General features: G+C 43.9%; 1 protein-coding gene across 3 annotated transcripts in view; it reads left to right on the forward strand.

Moving 5' to 3' along the window:
• ccdc85ca (coiled-coil domain containing 85C, a) overlaps positions 1 to 22,117 on the forward strand; it is a 72,952-nt gene extending 50,835 nt beyond the window's left edge. The window contains exons 2-5 of one of the 3 annotated variants that reach the window (XM_041848119.2): positions 5,861 to 5,940; positions 8,277 to 8,381; positions 19,641 to 19,832; positions 22,012 to 22,117. In XM_041848119.2, the coding sequence (XP_041704053.1) occupies positions 5,861 to 5,940; positions 8,277 to 8,381; positions 19,641 to 19,832; positions 22,012 to 22,101 (467 nt within the window). In that variant the 3' untranslated portion in view covers positions 22,102 to 22,117. Of the gene's footprint in view, positions 1 to 5,860; positions 5,941 to 8,273; positions 8,382 to 19,640; positions 19,833 to 22,011 lie in introns of all 3 variants that reach the window. The other 2 variants (XM_041848118.2, XM_041848120.2) reach the window with 2 other exon arrangements.
• The last annotated feature ends 412 nt before the right edge of the window (positions 22,118 to 22,529 follow it).

Raw genomic sequence — 22,529 nt, forward strand, 5'->3', positions numbered from 1 at the left:
AGCTCTGTCTCATAGGTTATACAATACAACCATGTGGGAGAATAGGAGTAATGGGATTAAAGATGGCATTTCTAATAAAGGTTCTCAGGTGCCAGATCACCAGCAGGCTGGACATTGGGGGAATATGACAGTCCATTGTGAGGATGCATCATGGCTACTCTGTATGAGTCTCACTGATTGTCTATGCAATACTATGATGTGTGATAGATGCTAGGAGCTTCTATCACAATAGAATCAGAATGATAAAATGGCCGTAGTTCTAGATTGGAATATAACTCAGGAATCTATTCTCTGGAGGTGCCTGTGTGGCTGGTAAAGCCATCTAGCCCAATGGGCCTTGAACAAAAGTAGTGCACTACATAGGGAATAGGGTGCCATTTGGGATGTACCCTTAGTGACTACCATCTACTCCGTAGGCCCTTTTGCTGGCCAGCCTGCCTGCCTGCCTGGTGGCGTAATCGGCTTGGGAGTCGGCTGCAGGGTACAGGACAGGACAGGTCAGCTGACCACTGTGGTTAGATTAGAGGGTCACAAGGAAGGCAAAGAGGCTTACTGTAGCCACAGGAGCCTTGCCTACCGCTCCCTCTCTCTCTCTCTCTCTCTCTCTCTCGCTCTCTCTGTTTCTTTCTCTCTGTTTCTCTCTGTGATTCTTTCTCTCTCTACGTTTCTTTCTCTCTCTCTCCGTTTCTTTCCCAGTGTTTTTCTTTCATTCTCTCACTGCCTGTGCCTGTCTCCCCAGTTTTCCCTTTCTCTCTCTGTGTTTCTCTTTGTCTGCCTTTTCATCTAACTGTCTGTCTCTCTGTGTCCCTCCTACTATCTATCTGTCTCTCTCTCCCTCCCTCCCTCTCTGCCTCTCTCTCCCTCGCTCTTGCTCCTTCCCTGCCCCTCTCTCCCTTGCTCTCTCTACATCCTGTGGTTTTTACTATGAAAACACAATTTCGTCATTCACTGGGGGATGAGCCAAGTTAATCACTACTGTATCTGTCTGTCTGTGCCTCTTGTCCTTAGAGCTGAGACAGAGACAAACAGACAGTCTAATGGCCAGTAATGACTGGGTACTGTCATTGGTTCAATGTGTCATATACTGACACCTGGTGGTGGAGTAGATACAAGTTGCCACAAACAGACTGTGTCCCAAATGGCAACTGTATCCCCTTTTGAGTCAAAAGTAGTGCACTACATTTCCTTCAGAAAGGACAGCCTGAATTTAAAATTGATTTAATAGAGAATTTTTTCACTGACCTACACACAATACCCCATAATGTCAAAGTGGAATTATGTTTTTCGAAATTCTTACAAATTATACTGAACAAAAATATAAACGCAACATTAAAAAAAACATTTTACTCATTTAGCAGACACTCTTATCCAGAGCAACTTACAGTTAATGAGTGCATACATTTTCATACTGGCCCCACATGGGAATCAAACCCACAACCCTGGTGTTGCAAACACCATGCTCTACCAACTGAGCTACACATGTAAGTGTTGGGCCCATGTTTCATGAGCTGAAATACAATCTCTCATAATTGTTCCATACGCACAAAAAGCTTACTACTCTCAAAATGTGTGCACAAATTTTATTACATCTCTGTTAGTGAGCATTTCTTCTTTGCCAAGATAATCCATCAACCTGACAGGTGTGGCATATCAAGAAGATGATTAAACAGCATGATCATTACACAAGTGCACCTTGTGCTGGGGACAATAGAATTTGCAGTTTTGTCACACAACACAATGCCACAGATGTCTCAAGTTTTGAGGGAGTGTGTAATTGGCATGCTGACTGCAGGAATGTCCACCAGAGCTGTTGCCAGAGAATTGAATGTTCATTTCTCTACAATAAGCCTCCTCCAATGTCGTTTAGAGAATTTGGCAGTACATCCAACTGGCCTCACAGACCACTTGTAACCATGCCAGCCAGGACCTCCACATCCGGCATCTTCACCTGCGGGATCATCTGAGATCAACCACCCAGACGAATGAAGCTGATGATGAAATGATGAGGAGTATTTCTGTCTGTAATAAAGCCCTTTTGTGGGGAAAAACTCATTCTGATTGGCTAGGCCTGGCTCTCCAGTGGGTGGGCCTGGCTCCCCAGTGGGTGGGCCTATGCCCTCCCAGGCCCACCCATGGCTGTAACCCTGCCCAGTCATGTGAAATTCACAGATTAGGGCCTAATGAATTTATTTCAATTGACTGATTTCCTTATATGAACTCTAACGTGGTAAAATCGTTGAAATTGTTGCATGTTGCATTTATATTTTTGTTCAGTATAATTACAAATGTAAAGCTGAAATGTCTTGAGTCAATAAGTATTCAACCCCTTTGTAATGGCAAGCCTAAATAAGTTCAGAAGTAAAAATGTGCTTAACAAGTAACATACGAAGTGTGTTTAACATGATTTTTTAATGATTACCTCATCTCTGTACCCCACACATACAATTATCTGTAAGGTCCCTCAGTTGAGCAGTGAATTTTAAACACAGATTCAACCACAAAGACCAGGGAGGTTTTCCAATGGCTCACAAAGAAGGGCACCTATTAGCAGATGGGTAGAAATAGACATTGAATATCCCTTTGAGCATGGTGAAGTTATTAATTACACTGAATGGTGTACCAATACACCCAGTGTCCTTCCTAACTCAGTTGCCGGAGAGAAAGGAAACCGCTCAGGGATTTCATTATCATTTACATTTACATTTACGTCATTTAGCAGACGCTCTTATCCAGAGCGACTTACAAATTGGTGCATTCACCTTATAGCCAGTGGGATAACCACTTTACAATATGTTTTTTTTCTTCTTTTTTTTTCTTTGGGGTGGGGTAAGGGGGGGGTAGAAGGATTACTTTATCCTATCCCAGGTATTCCTTAAAGAGGTGGGGTTTCAAGTGTCTCCGGAAGGTGGTGAGTGACTCCGCTGTCCTGGCGTCGTGAGGGAGCTTGTTCCACCATTGGGGTGCCAGAGCAGCGAACAGTTTTGACTGGGCTGAGCGGGAACTGTGCTTCCGCAGAGGTAGGGGGGCCAGCAGGCCAGAGGTGGATGAATGGCCAAAAGTTTAATGATTGTAATAGGAGAAAACAGATGATGGATCAACAACATTGTAGTTACTCAACAATACTAACCTAATTGACAGAGTGAAAAGAAGGAAGCTTGTACAAAATAAAAATATTCCAAAACATGCATCTTGTTTGCAACAAGACACTAAAGTAATGCTGCAAAAGATGTGGCAAACTCTTCTACCCCCCCTCTTATTAGGGAAACTACTGAGATGAATGACAGAGCAGTGTGTGTGTGTGTGTGAGCGTACAGTCCTTTCGGAAAGTATTCAGACCCCTTGACTTTTTCCACATTTTGTTACGTTACAGCAAAGGGTGGCTACTTTGAAGAATCTCAAATATAAAATATATTTTGATTTGTTTAACACTTGTTTGGTTACTACATGGTTCCATGTGTTATTTCATAGTTTTGATGTCTTCACTATTATTCTACAATGTAGAAACTAGTAAAAGTAAAGAAAAACCGGGGAATGAGTAGGTGTGTCCAAACTTTTGACTGGTACCGTATATACAATGCCTTCGGAAAGTATTCAGACCCCTTGACTTTTTCCCACATTTTGTTAGGTTACAGCCTTATTTAAAAATTAATTACATTGTTTTTTTTACCCTCATCAATCTACACACAATATCCCATAATGACAAAGCGAAAACAGTTTTTAGAAAATGTGGCAAATATATAAAAAATACAAAACAGAAACACCTTATTTACATAAGTATTCAGACCCTTTGCTATGAGACTAGAATTTGAGCTCAGGTGCATCCTGTTTCCACTGATCATCCTTGAGATGTTTCTACAACTTGATTGGAGTCCACCTGTGGTAAATTCAATTGATTGGACATGATTTGGAAAGGCACACACGTCTATATAAGGTCCCACAGTTGACAGTGCATGTCAGAGCAAATCCAGGCCATGAGGTCGAAGGAATTGCCCGTAGAACTCCGAGACAGGATTGTGTCGAAGCACATATATGGGGAATGGTACCAAAACCAATTTCTGCAGCATTGAAGGTCCCCAAGAAAACAGTGGCCTCCATCATTCTTAAATGGAAGAAGTTTGGAACCACCAAGACTCTTCCTAGAGCTGGCCGCCTGGCCAAACTGAGCAATCGGGGGAGAAGGGCATTGGTCAGGAAGGTGACCAAGAACCCGATGGTCACTCTGACAGAGCTCCAGAGTTCCTCTGTGGAGATGGGAGAACCTTCTAGAAGGACAACCATCTATGCAGCTCTCCACCAATCAGGCCTTTCTGGTAGAGTGGCCAGACGGAAGCCACTTCTCAGTAAAACGCACATGACAGCCCACTTGGAGTTTGCCAAAAGGCACCGAAAGGACTCTCAGACCATGAGAAACAAGATTCTCTGGCTGATGAAACCAAGATGGAACTCTTTGGCCTGAATGCCAAGCGTCACGTCTGGAGGAAACCTGGCACCATCCCTACATGATGTTGGCAGCATCATGCTGTGGGGATGTTTTTCAGCGGCAGGGACTGGGAGACTAGTCCGGATAGAGGAAAGATGAACAGAGCAAAGTACAGAGAGAAAACCTACTCCAGAGCGCTCAGGACCTCAGACTGGGGCGAAGGTTCACCTTCCAACAGGACAACGACCCTAAGCACAGCCAAGACAACGCAGGAGTGGCTTCGAGACAAGTCTCTGGATGTCCTTGAGTGGCCCAGCCAGAGCCCGGACTTGAACCCGATCTACCATCTCTGGAGAGACCTGAAAATAGCTGTGCAGCGACGCTCCCCGTCCAACCTGACATAGCTTGAGAGGATCTGCAGAGAAGAATGGGAGAAACTCCCCAAATACAGTTGTGCCAAGCTTGTAGCGTCATACCCAAGAAGACTCGAGGCTGTAATCGCTGTCAAAGGTGCTTCAACAAAGTACTGAGTAAAGGGTCTGAATATTTATGTAAATGTGATATTTCAGTTTTTTTTATTTTTATAAATGTGCTAACATTTCTAAAAACCTGTTTTTGCTTTGTCATATGGGGTATTGTGTGAAGATTGATAATGGTAAAAAAACAATTGAATCCATTTTAGAATAAGGCTGTAGCGTAACAAAATGTGGAAAAGGTCAAGGGGTCTGAATACTTTCCGAATGCACTCTACATTTAGGGGGCCTAACAACTGCTGCCATTGCATATAAAGTCTCCATTTAAATCATAAAAATGACGAGGTTTTCATGCCACCAAAATAATCCCAGTGCTTTAGCTGATGGATTGGATTGAAATCTCTGTAAAGGAGCCGTGCAATCCGATATTGATTGTTGGGTATCGGCGGTTTACAGGAAATAAAAGAGAGCCATTTTAGGATTACTGGAGCTTTAGGCACAACATAATCCCGATGGGAGAGTCAACAATAGAGCACTGGGCTAGCGGGGGATTAAGGCTGAGAGGACTGCTGAGCATCACACAAACATGCCAATCAGAGAGACCCAGAGCCCAACAGAGAATACATTAAACACAGGCTAATGGGTATTTACAGACACTGGAGTGAAACTGTGGGCCCACGTGTTTTGGTCTAATAAACTCAGAGTCAGAATGGGTCACAGTTTCAGACATGTGGTTCAGATTTGACACTGGGTATGTGCCAAATGGCACCATATTCCTATATATATATATATATATATATATATATATATATATAGAGCCTGTTCAGAAGTAGTGCACTAACAGTATATTGGGAAGAGGGTGCTATTTGGGACACTGCCGCTGTCACTAATGTGAGACAGGCCTTGAAAAAGTGGGACTGACTAACATTCTTTTACATAATGTTTTCTCTTCCTCTTTTTCTTCCAGATCCGTCTTCAAACTACATCAGACAACTGGAGACCAAGGTCCACATCCTAGAGGATGACAACCAGCAGCTGCTATCACAGGTAAAACACTGCAGCTGTTTTATTACCATGGTGAAAAACTATCACCACACTGTTTATCTTTTTCTCTCTCTTCGCCCTCTGTTTCTTTCTTACTTTCTCCCCCTCTCACTTTCTCAAACCCAAACTCTTGTGGGAGAGACAGAGAAAGCAGCAGTGAGGAGAGTGTATTTTCCAAAGTATAAACAGAGAATGCGAGAGATGAAAGGGAGTGAATAGCGAAAGCTAAATATTGTAGAGGAATCGAGTACACAGGGGAGATGGGAGGGAGGGAGGGAGGGAGGGAGGGAGGGAGGGAGAGAGGGAGAGAGGGAGAGAGGGAGAGAGGGAGAGAGGGAGAGAGGGAGAGAGGGAGAGAGGGAGAGAGGGAGAGAGGGAGGGAGGGAGAGAGAGAGAGGGAGAGAGAGAGAGAGAGAGAGAGAGAGAGAGAGATCTTGCTTCTACCTGCTGGGATGATAGAGTTAAGTGAATAATTCAGTATCACAGTGAAAATGGTCTTCAATAATGGATTGGGTTAAAATGATGGGAGGGCAGGAATGTTTCATGACTTCTCATTGTCATTCTGTCTGCCGTCTGATTTCACATGAAAGGAATCGGTGAAGAGCAACAACACACACACACCGATTTTCAGTATCTCTACTCTCTACTGGGAGATCCGAGAACATACACACAGGCTCACACACACACATGAATGCACACATACACACTAGAGTACATAACCGAGAGAGCAGAAGAGAGTGCAGAGTTAGTAAAGAGTTTTAGTAACATTGTAACAACCAGAGAGAGCATCATTATGGCATCAGCTAGAAGTGTATGAAAATAGTTTCAGACAGATCTAGGCTGCATTCCAAATGCCACCCAATTGGCCCTGGTCAATAATGCACTTAATAGGGAATAGGGTGTCATTTGAGATTCCGATGTTAGAGTCCTGTTGATGTAGACATATCCCCATATACTGTATACAGCTCTGTGATTACATAACCTCATAGGACACACATGATGCTGTCATAATAGGCTTCACTATTGGGATAGTACTGTAATCTCACTGAGCCAATCCCATATGAGCTGTAAGCACACAACACCAATCAGAACAGAGCGAGAGAGAGAGACTGAGAGAGAAGGTCCCTGCAGTGACACAAACACACTCCAAAAAACTGATTACACAGGGCTTTTGTGCTGCTGCAACGGCCCCAAAGACGACACGCTATCTCTCTGTGTGTTGGGGTGACAACATGTTGATTCCTTATTCTGCACTCCACACAAAGAGAACATAGAACCCTAAAAAAGAATACAAAATCCATCCCACAGGGTAGCAGGTAGCACAGACCAGTCAGGGAGTCTAACCATAAGGAGTGTGTGTGTATGTGTGTGTGTGTGTGTGTGTGTGTGTGTGTGTGTGTGTGTGTGTGTGTGTGTGTGTGTGTGTAGTGCGTGCGTGAAAACAACACTGAACAGATACTGATGACTGCCTCAAATTAAACATTCTATGCCTGGTTTGCTTTCCTTACGTGGCCCAGAGGGTAAAATAGACAGTGTGGAATCTAGATCAACCAAACTTTATTTAAAGTGCATTTAAAATCCCAACACATTTCAAATTAAAATAAAAGGAAAGAAGTTAAAGCAAACCAGAAGCAATGAAAGAGATTAGTAAAATAAAAACTAAACACAAAGGATGTCTAAAAATCACTGGTTAAAAGACACTGTTTAGAGTGAGCTCATCATAATGACCTCACACGCACGCACGTAAAAAGAGGCCAATCCCCTCCAAAGCCTGCTATACAGTTGTATCCCCAAGGAATTTATTTTATTCTATTTATCTACTATTATCTGTTGATTTACCGTGTCCAAGGAGATAAACACTGATTTGTGACATATTTCATTGCTTCTGGTTTGCTTTTACTTCTTTCATTTTACTGTTTTAATTTGAAATGTGGCAGGAGGTAATGTTCATTGACATTTTCTGGTCCTATCTAATGTCACAGTGTCCAGAGGCAGAGGGTTGCCATTTACTGTATTCCAGGCAGGAGGATTCAAAACACGTGCTTGCAATTTTCAGTGATATATAGGGTATAAATGAACTGAACTGACTGAACTCACAACAACTGTTGTCTTACAAGGTGTCCTTAAATGGCCCGTTGATAATCCTGAGCATCAATCCTCTCAACTACTGTGCTTGTGCTTTTATCGCTTGTCCAGAGGAGATCGGCAGCACATATTCTCTTCTTTGCCTTCTGTGTGCACTTTTCCTCTAAATGTTTTCTCTCTCTCTCTCTCTCTCTCTCTCTCTCTCTCTCTCTCTCTCTCTCTCTCTCTCTCTCTCTCTGTCTGTCTCTCAGCAGGCTAACAGTGGTGATCTGAACAGTCTGAGGAAGGGTCTGTCTCTCTACCACTCTGAGTCTCAGCTCTCATCTCTCACACAGTACCAGCAGGACGCTCTGCAGAATGTATGTATGGTTTGCTCCTGGTGTGTATGTGTGTGTGTGCAGGGATCGAATATGCGACAAAATATTCTGCTGGGCAACTAGAATTTTTTAAATTATTGTAATGATTAGGCTTTGCTTTACCGCAGCCTCCAAGTGCCATAGAGTCCTCTCTCTCCCTCCACGGCTGCTTGCTTCCAGTACCCGGGCCACGCACACCAAGCTCCGCCCCCTGTCACTCAAGCAGGCAACACACAGTTCCTCCACGCTGTTTATTCTCTCAGCATGATGTCAATTCATGCACTCAAGACATACACTCCATGACCAAAAGTATGTGGACATGTGCTCATCGAACATCTCATTCCAAAATCATGGGCATTAATATGGAATTGGTCCCCCCTTTGCTGCTATAACAGCCTCCATTCTTCTGGGAAGGCTTTCCACTAGATGTTGGAACATTGCTGAAGGGATTTTCTTCCATTCAGCCACAAGAGCATTAATGAGGTTGGGCACTGATGTTGGGCGATTAGGCCTGGCTCGCAGTCGGCGTTCCAATTCATGCCAAAGGTGTTCGATGGGGTTGAAGTCAGGGCTCTGTGCAGGCCAGTCAAGTTCTTCCACACCGATCTCGACAAACCATTTCTGTATGGACCTCGCTTTGTGCATGGGGCATTGTCATGCTGAAACAGGAAAGGGCCTTCCCTAAACTGTTGCCACAAAGTTGGAAGCACAGAATCGTCTAGAATGTCATTGTATGCTGTAGCTTCACTGGAACTAAGGGGCCTAGCCCGAACCATGAATAACAGCCCCAGACCATTATTCATCCTCCACCAAACTTTACAGTTGGCACTATGCATTGAGGCAGGTAGCGTTCTCCTGGCATCCGCCAAACCCAGATTCGTCAGTCAGACTGCCAGATGGTGAAGCGTGATTCATCACTCCAGAGAACGTGTTTCCACTGCTCCAGAGTCCAATGATGACGAGCTTTACACCACTCCAGGCGATGCTTGGCATGGCACATGGTGATATTAGGCTGGTGTGCAGCTGCTCAGCCATGGAAACCCATTTCATGAAGCTCCAGACGAACAGTTCTTGTGCTGACATTACTTCTAGAGGCAGTTTGGAACTCGGTAGTGAGTGTTAGGCGCTTCAGCACTCGGTGGTCTGTTCTGTGAGCTTGTGTGGCCTACCACTTCGCGGCTGAGCCCCTGTTGCTCCTAGATGTTTCACTTCACAATAACAGCACTTACAGTTGACCGGGGCAGCTCTAGCAGGGCCGAAAGTTGACGAACTGACTTGTTGGAAAGGTGGCATCCTATGACGGTGCCTCGTTGAAAGTCACTGAGCTCTTCAGCATGGCCATTCTACTGATAATGTTTGTCTATGGAGATTGCATGGCTGTGTGCTCGATTTTATACACCTGTCAGCAATGGGTGTGGCTGAAATAGCCGAATCCACAGATTTCAAGGGGTGTCCACATACTTTTGTATATATAGTGTATCTTCTTCCAAAACAAGAACGATGCTGCTTTCCACATTGCTTCTAAATATGAATCCAGTTTTTTTTTCTATTGTACTATTCGTTTGGTATTTTGATCTCTGCAAAATGTGAGTTAGTCTAAGGAAGCTGGCATGTGCCAAACATTATGCTAATGCTAATCGCTAACTAGCTAAAGGCTGGTGGTGTAGATCAGCATGTTGTTTGTGCAACAGCATGTTCTGAATCAGATAGCCTATTCTAAAATCTTTGTCTAAATGTAACATCTGTTCAAACGTGACTAAGGTCCCCTGGGAAACACTGATCAACACTTTGGTTCCTACCCTGTCATAACGCCTACTTGGCTTTTTCATTTTCTGTATTACAAACAACAACAACCATAGAATTAGAATAATCATTCCAATAGTTCACCGAAGTGTTTTTATCTATATTGCAAGTTAAATCGCAATATTTGGTTGAACTATCACAATTGGTTTTTTGCCCATATTGTGCAGCCCTACTAACTTTACCTGTATATGCAAACACTTAGGTGGTTGAGGGGCAGCTCTCGGGGAACTGTGGGGGGATCTTGGAGGGTTGGTGGCCTGATGGTTGGGAGCTTGGGCCGGTGGTTGAGGGGCAGCTCTCGGGGAACTGTGGGGGATCTTGGAGGGTTGGTGGCCTGATGGTTGGGAGCTTGGGCCGGTGGTTGAGGGGCAGCTCTCGGGGAACTGTGGGGGGATCTTGGAGGGTTGATGGTTGGGAGCTTGGGCCGGTGGTTCGGGTCCCCGTTTTGACTTGGTGGGAGACCTGCCGACGTGCCCTTGGGCAGGGCTTTGACCCTGGTTGCTTCTGTGGGTCGCTCTGGATGGGAGTCTGTTAGATGACTTAATGTAATGTAAATGCTGAGCGGCTTCACTGCAGGTAGATTGTATGTTTTAATATTGAATAAAAAATAAAATAAAAATAAGGATTAAAAAAAAAAAAACTTTGTGGCATGGAAAGAAAGGAAAAGTGATATATTCTTCATTAGATGTGCTTCAAAAGTAATTAGGATTAATATAGGCCCAATGTAGGCTATATCTGAATCAATAAAAAAAACATTCTGGTGCTCTTGAATTTGATGTGGTGCTCCTAACTTCTGTAAATCTGGGGCACCAGTGCTACCAATGAATGTTTTTGTTTGTTGAGATTTTAATTAAACAACAGTTAGCGGTCGTCGTGCTAGCGGTCACCGTAGCAGCGGTCACCGAAGCAGAGGTCGCTGTGGCAGCGGCATGGGATTGTTGTTTTATGTTCTCCCTCCGGCTGATAAGGGTCATGGTCAGGGGTCATGGTCTGTCAGGAAAGATCAAAACCAACAGGGAAAAGACACACACACGGGGGGCACATTCAAAAGGAGAGAGAGAGGCTTAGATATGTGGATTCTTACAGAGTTGAAACCAATCCACAGATTTCTATTTTACCCCTAAATTTGTACTCTCTTCCTCTTATCGTGGCCATAACTCCTTTGAAGTGCTTTAAGAGTTTCCCTCTCTCCAGAAATGAGCTGGTCTGTGGCTGACCTCAGTATAATTTCACAGACCTGCTTTGAACTGGACTTTCAAACACTTCAGTTTCAAACACTCTCCAGTCTTTCTTCCATTCCACTCTAGCTCTCTCTCTTTTTCCTTATTGCCACCTACCTCCCTCTTGTCTCCATCTCCATCTCCCTCCCTCTCTCTCTCTCTCTCTCTCTCTCTCTCTCTCTCTCTCTCTCTCTCTCTCGCTATCTCTCTCTCTCGCTATCTCTCTCTCTCTCTCTTCTACAGCCCTGAGACTTCACCTGTCTCTCTATTGGTTCCGTGTTTAACCAGAGGACATCACCCCTGCCCCCTCCTCCCCCACCTGGCCCTGCTCTTGACAGCGGAGAGAAACATTTCAGGTTTAAAGCAAGTTTTCTGCAGTTGTAGACATTTTGCCATGGGGCGGAGAAAATGTTGGCAATGTTATTTATGAAATTCTGCTCATTTCACCATGGGGCAGACATACTTTTATTTGTTGCAGTTTTACAGCTAATTTCCTGTAATTCTACCCATTTTGCCATGGGGTGAAGATAATTCCTGATGCACAACCAAATGTCAACCTTGCACCTTGTGTATTCTACTATTCTAACTCTCAACAGGAAGTTGAGACCCCAAATGTTTTACAGTTTTTCTCGATTGCTAAGACACATTTCTTGAAAGCTGCTCTCCTTTTCTCTTAACTGTGAACACAAAACCCAATTTTCAAGCTACATTCACAAAACCTCAGACTCTTCTTGCAAAACCAAACTTTCACCTCAAAACAGTTCAATCTGTGCTCAAAACTGAACTATGTTGTCAAATCGTGCCCCGAGTCAATCAAAATTAAAAAAACTACTGAACAGTCACAAAACACTACGTGGAAAAATAGAAAACACAATGCTCAGGACATGAAGCTGGAGAAATAAATGTTTATTGTTCACTGTAGGCTAAATGCATGTTGCAAAACAAAAAAAAAACTGTGCATTTAGCACTTGTACAAAAAGTCAAAACAGAAATCTTGTGCATTTACATGTAGCACTTGTAAAAACAAACAGAAATCTTATGCGTTTGCCACTTGTGTACAGTAAGCCCATGTAAAAATAAAGTACAAAAATATACAAATAAGTGCATTACTCAGCCACAGCATCATGTCTCCGTACTGGGTCAGGCCACAGGACTTCATCCACATCACAGGCCACATTTTGTCTGGCCAGGCAACGGGGAAAAAACCCCTGGCATGCCGTATCCAGGCTTGGCATGCCTCCACACCTATGTCACCACAGGCAAGTCCCATGGCTTGCAGGAGATTTACCCTGGTGTAAGGTTGGCGTTCATATACCTTCCACCGCCATGAGGAGAAGAATTCCTCAATGGGGTTTAGGAAAGGGGAGTACGGTGGAAGGCAAAGATTGATAAAACCTTGGTTCATATTGTACCACTCTCTAACCTGGAGGGCTCTGTGAAAACTCACATTGTCCCAAACAACAACATAGATGGGATGCTCATCCTGCTGCCCTAACAAAGCATCTCGCATGTGATTGAGGAAAATGAGGAGCTGGTGAGTGTTGTAGGGCCCCAGGTTGGCATGATGGTGGACAACCCCATGATTGCTGATGGCAGCACATAATGTGACATTGCCACCACGCTGCCCAGGAACACCAACAATGGCCCGATGGCCAATCACATTACGGCCTCTCCTTCTCCTTTTGGTGAGATTAAACCCAGCTTCATCCATGTAGATGTATTGATGGGGTCTTTCCATTGCATCCAGTTGAAAAACCCTCTGTAGAAATAGATATAGTTTTGTAAGTGATACGGAAAAAGTGATTTAGGCCACTACAGTAAATCACTACTTAGAGTAATCAACATTGAATGTGTCTGGATATATGCCAACCTGTACATACTGGAATCTTTGCTCTTTGACTCTGTCTGAGTTGCGATCAAAGGGCACTCTGTATAGCTGTTTCATGTGCAGTCTGTTGCGCTTGAGGACACGATCAACAGTAGAGAGGCTGACACTGTTGATACCCTCAACATTTAAATGGTCCTCAATGATCTTCTGCTGAATTTCGCTCAGTTTAATGGCATTGTTCTCACGGACCATATCAACAATTAGGGTCTCTTGGTGTGGGGAGAACATACCTGTCCTCCCACCCCCATGTGGCAGTCTTTCAATTCTACAAAAGAGAACATGGAGTTACAAAAATATACATGGAATACTAGGCCTACAAACAGTTAGACCAACCCTCCATTACAATACTACAGTACATTGGTACAGTGATGTACTGAAACATATATTTACTTACAGTATACTGTGGTACAGTATATAGTATGTCATACAGTAATTGCTGTCAACATTTACATACTGTACTAAAATGTCAAAAAAAGGTAATTACCTGTTCTCTTCTCTAAATCTTCGGATTATGGTAGACACAGTGAATCTACTGATGTTTGGTTGTACCCTTTGTCCAGCCTCCCTCATGCTCATACCATGGACAAGAACATGGTCAATCACAGTAGCTCTGATTTCATCAGATATTACTGTTCTTTGTCTTCGCTGACCACCTCGACCACCTCGACCTCCTCTCACACGAACTCTTCCTCTCAGATTTCTATCCATTGTAGGGCCTCACAAACCAGTGCTCTCTGAACTGGCTTACTGTATATGTTCCCTCACATCATTAGCCACAAGTGTGATCAATTTTGAGTTGTTGTGTTCAAGTGGTGACACCTGTGCTCTAATTGTGTTTGACTTTTGTCACCTGTGCTCACCATTATGCAGCACGGGTGCATCACAATGAAAATGTGTTGGCAAGTTATGTCTAAACAGGTGAAAAGTGCTTATGGTTTTGCCAAAAGAGTGATTGATTCAATCAGTGGGTTCAGGCAACTGAGCATTTGGTTCAGACAATAGGGTTTAGTGTTTTAACAATTGAGAAAAACTGTAAAAAGAAAACCTAGCAGCCTGGCTACCTAAGCGACCGCTTATGCCTGGAGCCGGCCCTGGACGTCCCTTTGAGACCACTAATTAAATTAGCATCCCTCCTTTCAGAAGGGCAAATACTCCCTCTGTTCTTTCCCTCTCTTTCATCCTGCAATTTTCATCCCCCTTTCCAGCTCTCACCTTGGCGTGGAGAGGAGAAGAGGGCAGGGAGAGTACATATGAGACTGGGAAGGTGAGGAGAGATGTGAGGAAGGAAGGAAAATAGACTAAAGGAGAGAGGTGGGGAGGATGAGAGAGCAGTGGAGAGGGAGAGAGAGTTAGACCCAACCAAATCATGAGAAAACAAAAAGAGAATTACTTGACACATTGGAAAGAATTAACAAAAAAACAGAGCAAACTAGAATGCTATTTGGCCCTAAACAGAGAGTACACAGTGGCAGAATACCTGACCACTGTGACTGACCCAAACTTAAGGAAAGCTTTGACTATGTACAGACTCAGTGAGCATGGCCTTGCTATTGAGAAAGGCCGCCGTAAGCAGACCTGGATCTCAAGAGAAGACAGGCTATGTGCACACTGCCCACAAAATGAGGTGGAAACTGAGCTGCACTTCCTAACCTCCTGCCAAATGTATTACCATATTAGAGACACATATTTCCCTCAGATTACACAGATCCACAAAGAATTTGAAAACAAACCCAATTTTGATAAACTCCCTTATCTTCTGGGTGAAATACCACAGTGTGCCATCACAGCAGCAAGATTTGTTACCTGTTCCCACAAGAAAAGGGCAACCGGTGAAGAACAAACACCATTGTAAATACAACCCATATTTATGTTGATTTATTTTCCCATTTGTACTTTAACTATTTGCACGTAGTTACAACACTGTATATAGCCATAATATGACATTTTAAATGTCTTTATTCTTTTGGATCTTCGGAGTGTAATGTTTACTGTTAATATTTATTTTATTGAGTAGAGAGAGAGAAAGAGAGGCGAGGGAGAGAGAGGAGAGAGGATAAGGAGAAAAAGGAGAGGTAACAGAGGAGAGTCTAGTTTAGCTAATCAGTGTTCTGATTGGTCCTGATAAAAGACCTCTGCAGTCGTCGTGGTAACCACTAACCACTCAGGTACTCTTCATCCACAGGACGGAGAAAACAATTAAGAGTGTGTGGCGTGGGCTACAGCCTGTGTTTGTGTGTGTGTGTGTGTGTGTGTTTGTGTGTGTGTGTGTGCCTGTGTGTGTTCTGGAGTGAGAGACATACATACTCTAGACTCCTATCCTGATTAGCATGGCTTTGAACTCTCACTTCAAACACACAGGAGGTGATGCTTTGAATAATGCAAAATCACACTCTCTCTCGCTCTCCCTCTCTCTCTTATTTAACCAGGTAAGTTGACGGAGAACACATTTTCATGTACAGCAACGACCTGGAGAATAGTTACAGGGTAGGGGATGAATGAGCCAATTGGAAGCTGGGGATGATTAGGTGGCCATGATGGTATGAAGGCCTGATTGGAAATTTTGCCAGGGCACTGGGGTTAACAGCTCTGCAGGGTGGTATGCTGCTGGCTCTCTCTCTCACGTTATGTCACACTCCCCTCAAAAAATGACATAGCCTGATATACACTTTATTCAGGGTTCTTCAATTCCGGTCCTGGAGGGCCGAAACACTTCTGTTTTTTATTTCTACCTGGTAGTCCCAGGTCTGAATTAGCCCCTGATTAGAAGGAGAGAATGAAAAACAGAGGTGTTTCGGCCCTCCAGGACCGGAATTGAAGAACCCTGCTTTATATGGTGGGTGGATATTTTTTTTTGTGATCCCCATCAGCTGCTGCCAAGACTCTTCCTGGAGTCCAAACACAGTAAGGCACTTACATCACACAAAAAACTAAAATAAAACAATACTTCATATAACATTATTACACCACTACATATATCTACAATACAATATGTATAATACCATCATACAACAATATTACAATGTACGTGTGTGTAGAGTGCGTGTGCCAGCGTGTGTGTGTGTATGCATGTGTGTGTGCCTGGGTGTGTGTGTCTCTTCACAGTCCGTGTTGTTCCATAAGGTGTAGTTTTATCGTTTTTTAAAAATCAGATTTTACTGCTTGCATGAGATACTTGATGCGGAATAGAGTTCCATGTAGTCATGGCTCTGTGTAGTACTGTGCGTTTCCCAGAGTCTGTTCTGGACCTGAGGACTGTGAAGAGACCCCTTGTGGTATGTCTTGTGGGTTATGCATGGGTGTCTGAGCTGTGTGCTAGTTGTTTGAACAGACAGCTCAGTGCTTTTAGCATGTCAATACCTAGTAGTGGTGATGCAGTCAATCTCTCCTCTACGTTAAGCCAGGAGAGATTGACATGCATTCCATTGATGTTAGCTCTCAGTGTACATTTAAGGGCCAGCCATGCTGCTCTGTTCTGGGCCAACTGTAATTTATTTGCCTATGTCCTTCTTTGTGCCACTTGACCATACGACTGGGCAGTAGTCCAGGTGACATAAAACTAGGGCTTGTAGGACTTGTTTTGTTGATGATAGCAATGTAAAGAAAGCAGAGCAGCTCTTTATTACGGACAGACCTCTCCCCATCTTAGCTACCATTGCATCAATATGTTTTGACCATGACATTTTATAATCCAGGGTTACACCAAGCAGTTTTAGTCTCTTCAACTTGTCACTCTCGATCCACGATATAGCAGGGGATGTAAAGCCATAACACGTACGTTTTTCCAGCAGCAGACTATGATCGATAAGGTCAAAAGCTGCACTGAAGTCTAACAAAACAGCTCCCACAAGCTTCTTATTATCAATTTCTGTCAGCCAATCATCAGTCATGTCTGTAAGTGCAATACATTTCCTATACTGTAAGCATGCTGAAAGTCAGTTGTTAATTTGTTTACTGTGAAACATATTTGTATCTTGTCAAACACCATTCTTTTTCAAAAGTATACTATGGGTTGGTAGCAGGCTGATTGGTGGGCTGTTTGAGCCAGCCAAAGGGTGCTTTGCTATTCTTGGGTAGCAGAATGATTTTTGCTTCCCTCCAGGCCTGAGGACAAACACTTTCCTGTAGGATTAGATTGAAGAGATGGCAAATAGGAGTGGCAATACAGTCCGCTATCATCCTCAGTAATTTTCCATCCAAGTTGTCAGACCCAGGTGCCTTGTCATTGTTGATAGACAACAATAATTATTTCACCTCTTCCAGACTCCCTTTACGGAATTCAAATTACAATGCATGTCTTTCATAATTTGGTCAGTTATGAATGGATGTGTAGGTTCAGAGTTTGTTGTTGGCATGTCATGCTAATTTTGCCAATGAAAGAATAATTAATGTAGTTGGCAATATAAGTGGGTTTTGTGATGAATCAGCCATCTGATTCAATGAAGGATGGAACTGAGTTTGCCTTTTTGCCCATAATATTTTTACTATTATTCTTTATATTATTCTTTATATTTGCTTATTGTTTGACATAACTTGTGTGTTACTTCAGAAAGCCTTGCCAAGGGCTACCTGTGATGGGTAGAGAGCGAGCCCACTGGGCAAAAACTGGTTGAATCAACGTTGCTTCCACGTCATAAAAAAAACCAAAGATCAATGTGATGACGTTGAATCAACGTTAAAAAACGTATTTGGATTTGAAAAATGCAATCAACGTAAGGGGATTTTGTTTTTTTTACCCAACTTTAAACCGAAATCCAATGACATGGTGAAATTTTTAATTGATTTCACCAAATCTAAATCAAAAATAGACGTTGAAATGACATCTGTGCCGAGTGGGAGGGTACATATTGTAGAGGGGGTCGCCCCCACCCCCTACACCCCCCTACATCCGTCACAAGCAAAAATATGCCCAGCGATCGTGATCACACCTTTGTAGCACTGACTGAGGCAAAGTCACGACTTTCTCACATAACAAGAGCAATCAATCAAATGCCAAAGTCAATCAAAATTCTTTCTGACACAGAAGCAGTTTCAATGTCCTTTTAAATCAGTGATTCTCTATCTTATAAAAATGGTTGGTTGTAAATATGTGTCCTTTAGAGCCTCTCTTTATGTTTTCTTTTAGACTTTCTTATCATCTTTGCTACGTCCTGAATGACACCCTATTCCCTACATCAGTGTTTCCCAACCCTGGTGGTCCTCGAGTACCCCCAACAGTACACATTTTTATTGTAACCCTGGACAAGCACACCTGAATCAACTTGTCAACTAATCATCAAGCCCTCAATGAGCTGAATGAGGTGTTTGTCCATGCCTACAACAAAAATGTGTACTGTTGGGGGTACTCGAGGACCAGGGTTGGGAAACACTGCCCAACATAGTGCACTACCTTTGACCAGAGGCATATGGGCCCTGGTCAAAAGTAGTGCACTATACAGGGAATAGGGTGCCATTTGGGACACACATAAGTGTGGTGTGTCTGTCTCAGTGTTCTCTGAGTATTGATACTGGGTATTGATACCAACTCTGTAATGTTAGACTGGCAGCCCGATCAGGTTCACTTCCTTCCTCTTCTATAATGCCTCTACAGCAGGTGCCTACACCATTGACTATGGGCCTGTTGTTATTGCACTCTCAGCTTTATGTGTGTGTCGCTCACACTCCGGTCACAATCTTCCTCTTCTTCTTGCTCTTGCTCTTCCTCTTGCTGCTCGCTCTCTCTCTCTCTCTCTCTCTCTCTCTCTCTCTCTCTCTCTCTCTCTCTCTCTCTCTCTCTCTCTCTCTCTCTCTCTCTCTCTCTCTCTCTCTCTGCTCAGGGGCACCAGTGTTGGAATGCTGGTTGGGATTGTTGAGGATTTAACGCTAGAGTGGTGCTCAAAAGGCTGTGACTGAGCAAAGCTGGGATAGAACCAGAGATAGGGATAACTAAGTGCTTGGACAGTGAGAGCTGGGAATGGGCTGTATAGAGATCGAATAAGATAGAGCCTGGATAGATAGGGCCCCTGCTCCTCTCTCTCAACGACCTCTTTGTGCATCAGCTGTGACCCAGAGATGGAGAGACACAAGAGAGATGAAAGTTTGACCAGGGTCAGGGAAGACCAGGGGAGATGAGAGTTATAATGAGCTGATTAAACCAGGGATTTAACCTCCTTTAGGGGTCTGGGTCAGTGAACTATAGTAGCCCAGAGAGAGAGAGGGGAGGTGGGGGGATTCATTTAGATTACGCACATCTCTGCTCTGATTAACATGATGGTGTGTTTTCATTTGTGTGTATGAAAGAGAGAGAGAAAAAAAGAGAGGGAAAATAAAGTATGTCTGTGACCACTCTGACCATCTCTCCCTTCCTCTCTCCAGGGCTCTGGTAGGACCCCTAGTGGTGAGCCGTCCTCCCCAGCAGACTACCTCCCTGTGGGCCAGAAGCCCGAGGCTGTGGTCCATGCTATGAAGGTGCTTGAGGTGCATGAGAACCTAGAGAAGAAGATCCCTGAAGACTATGACAAGGACCTCAGTGAAAAGGAGAAGGCCATCGTCAGGGAAATGTGTAACGTAAGGAACACTCTCTCGCTCCTCCCTCACACATTACCTTTCTCGCCCCCCCTCTCTCTCTCTCTCCTTCTCTCTTTCCCTTTCTTCTCCTCTCTTCCTCTCTCCATCTCCTATCCCAAAAAGCTAATAATGAGAGCTTGATGAAGATACGAGGGGCTGTCGAGTTGCAGCTCTCTCTCTCTCTCTCTCTCCTTCCTATTTATGTTTGCTTGTCAGAATCACAAGCCTGCCATCGCTTTGACGGAGGGCAGTGTTTCAATTATTGCACAATTACCCTCCCTCCCTCCCTCCATCTCACCTCTCCTCCCCCTCTAACCCCCTGGCTCCCCTCTGCTTTAATTGGAGGATCACATAAAGGAGTCGTAGTATTTATGACGCACTTCTCTGCACAATTAAAAAAACTTCACTGGGAGAAACAATGGAAGCTCCTATTGGGGCCTTTTAAGCCTCCGAGCTCTATACTCCGTACTATATACAGTGCCTTCGGAACGTATTCAGACCCCTTTACTTTTTCCACATTTTGTTACGTTACAGCCTTATTCTAAAATGGGTTAAATAAAACAATTTCCTCAGCAATCTACACACAATACCAAATAATGACAAAGAAAAAACAGGTATTCAGACCCTTTGCTATGAGACTCGAAATTGAGCTCAGGTGCATCCTGTTTCCATTGATCATCCTTGAGATGTCAAACGTCACATCTGGAGGAAACCTGGCACCATCCCTACGGTGAAGCATTGTGGTGGAGGGGGATGTTTTTCAGCGGCAGGAACTGGGAGACTAGTCAGGATCGAGGCAAAGACGAACAGAGCAAAGTACAGAGAGTTCCTTGATGAAAACCTGCTCCAGAGCACTCAGGACCTTCCAACAGGACAACGACCCTAAGCACACAGCCAAGACAACGCAGGAGTGGCTTCGGGACAAGTCTCTGAATGTCCTTGAGTGGCCCAGCCAGAGCCCGGACCTGAACCCGATCTACCATCTCTGGAGAAACCTGAAAATAGCTGTGCAGCAACGCTCCCCATCCAACCTGACAGAGGTTGAGAGGATCTGCAGAGAAGAATGGGAGAAACTCCCCAAATAGATATGTGCCAAGCTTGTAGCGTCATACCCAAGAAGACTCGAGGCTGTAATCATTGCCAAAGGTGCTTCAACAAAGTAATGAGAAAGGGTCTGAATACTTATGTAAATGTGATATTTCAGTTTAATTTTTTTTGTATACATTTACAAACATTTCTAAAAACCTGTTTTTGCTTTGTTATGGGGTATTGTGTGTAGATTTAATCAATTTCAGAATAAGGCTGTAACCTAACAAAATGTGGGAAATGTCAAGGGGTCTGAATACTTTCCGAAGGCACTGTAAACCTCCCAGGCCTAGGATAGGGCAGGATAGGACAGGATAGGATCGGAAGGGTAGGAGGATAGGACTATGGGATAGAAGCTACAGGCCCACCATTCTCTCATCTTAACATCCCCCTTCCGCTCAAAATGGCATCCTATTTCCTTTATAGTGCACTACTTTTGACTAGAGCCGATAGGGTTAGTGTAATATAAAAGGAATAGGGTACCATTTGGGACACAACCATACAGCTTGTGACAGTGGAGTGGGGTGCTCTGGGACCAGTATGATAACACTTTTCTCACAGGGACGACCCCAGGCCCTTCTAGTCTTTCAGCACTAAGCAATGCCTGTTGGTTTTTCCATGCAGAGCTCTGTGCATGAGACACAGAGAACATGGAGGCACAACGCAACCATTTAAAGTATCCCATCAACCATAAAGAGATAAATACACCAACATCCTTGTCACTAATGAGGTCTACGTTACATGATCCATCTCGAAGTTGGGAGTTATGTATTTTAGAACTGTTGTGTGCTCAGATTATGTGGAACATACATTTTTGTAGACTGCTATTGGTTGGCTGGATTTATGGATTCCAGTCTCTGTGACCTCCCTTTGTAGACCCCAACAACACACAGGTCATAATAAAATGTTACAGTGTATTCAAACCTTATTAGTATAATTAGTACTAACCGTCCCTTCCACCTGGCATTTCTAGAGACCCTCACTCATCTTAAGGGGCTGGATATACTGTAGATAGTATATCCATTGTATGACAACGTTGTGTAACAGTGTTTTGTGTCCCCCCTCTCTTTCCTGTCCTGTGTTGTGTTCTCAGGTGGTGTGGCGTAAACTGGGTGACGCTGCGGGCTCCAAACCTTCTATCCGCCAGCATCTCTCTGGGAACCAGTTCAAAGGGCCTTTGTAGTCCCTAGGACGACATTAACCAGCACTCAGACGAGACAAACGGACAGACAAATAAATAAACAACAACAACCATGGATTCTCAGCACTGACTGGACAAACAAGGGGCACATCTCAAATGACACTCTCCTATTCTCTCAGCACTGTGACCGTGGCTAGATGATCCAGACAAACCCTAACCTAAACCCAGCCCACTGCCTCTGCACCTGTGATATCCATCTTAGCCTTCCTTAACGTCATGCCCTGGCAGATATTGGAATGGTCACCTGACCTGGGTAGTGGCTACAGACAATCTCATATTAGGGCAAAACAGACCGTGGTGATGAACGGTTCGAAACAGTAGGTGGCCGTCCTATCGTCTCCACAGCACCACAGAACATCTGCCTTCATTTTCTGTTAATTTCCTGACTATTCTACATGTTGAATCGCCAC

This window comes from Coregonus clupeaformis, chromosome 25, assembly GCF_020615455.1.
Source record: "Coregonus clupeaformis isolate EN_2021a chromosome 25, ASM2061545v1, whole genome shotgun sequence".
Taxonomy (NCBI): domain Eukaryota; kingdom Metazoa; phylum Chordata; class Actinopteri; order Salmoniformes; family Salmonidae; genus Coregonus; species Coregonus clupeaformis.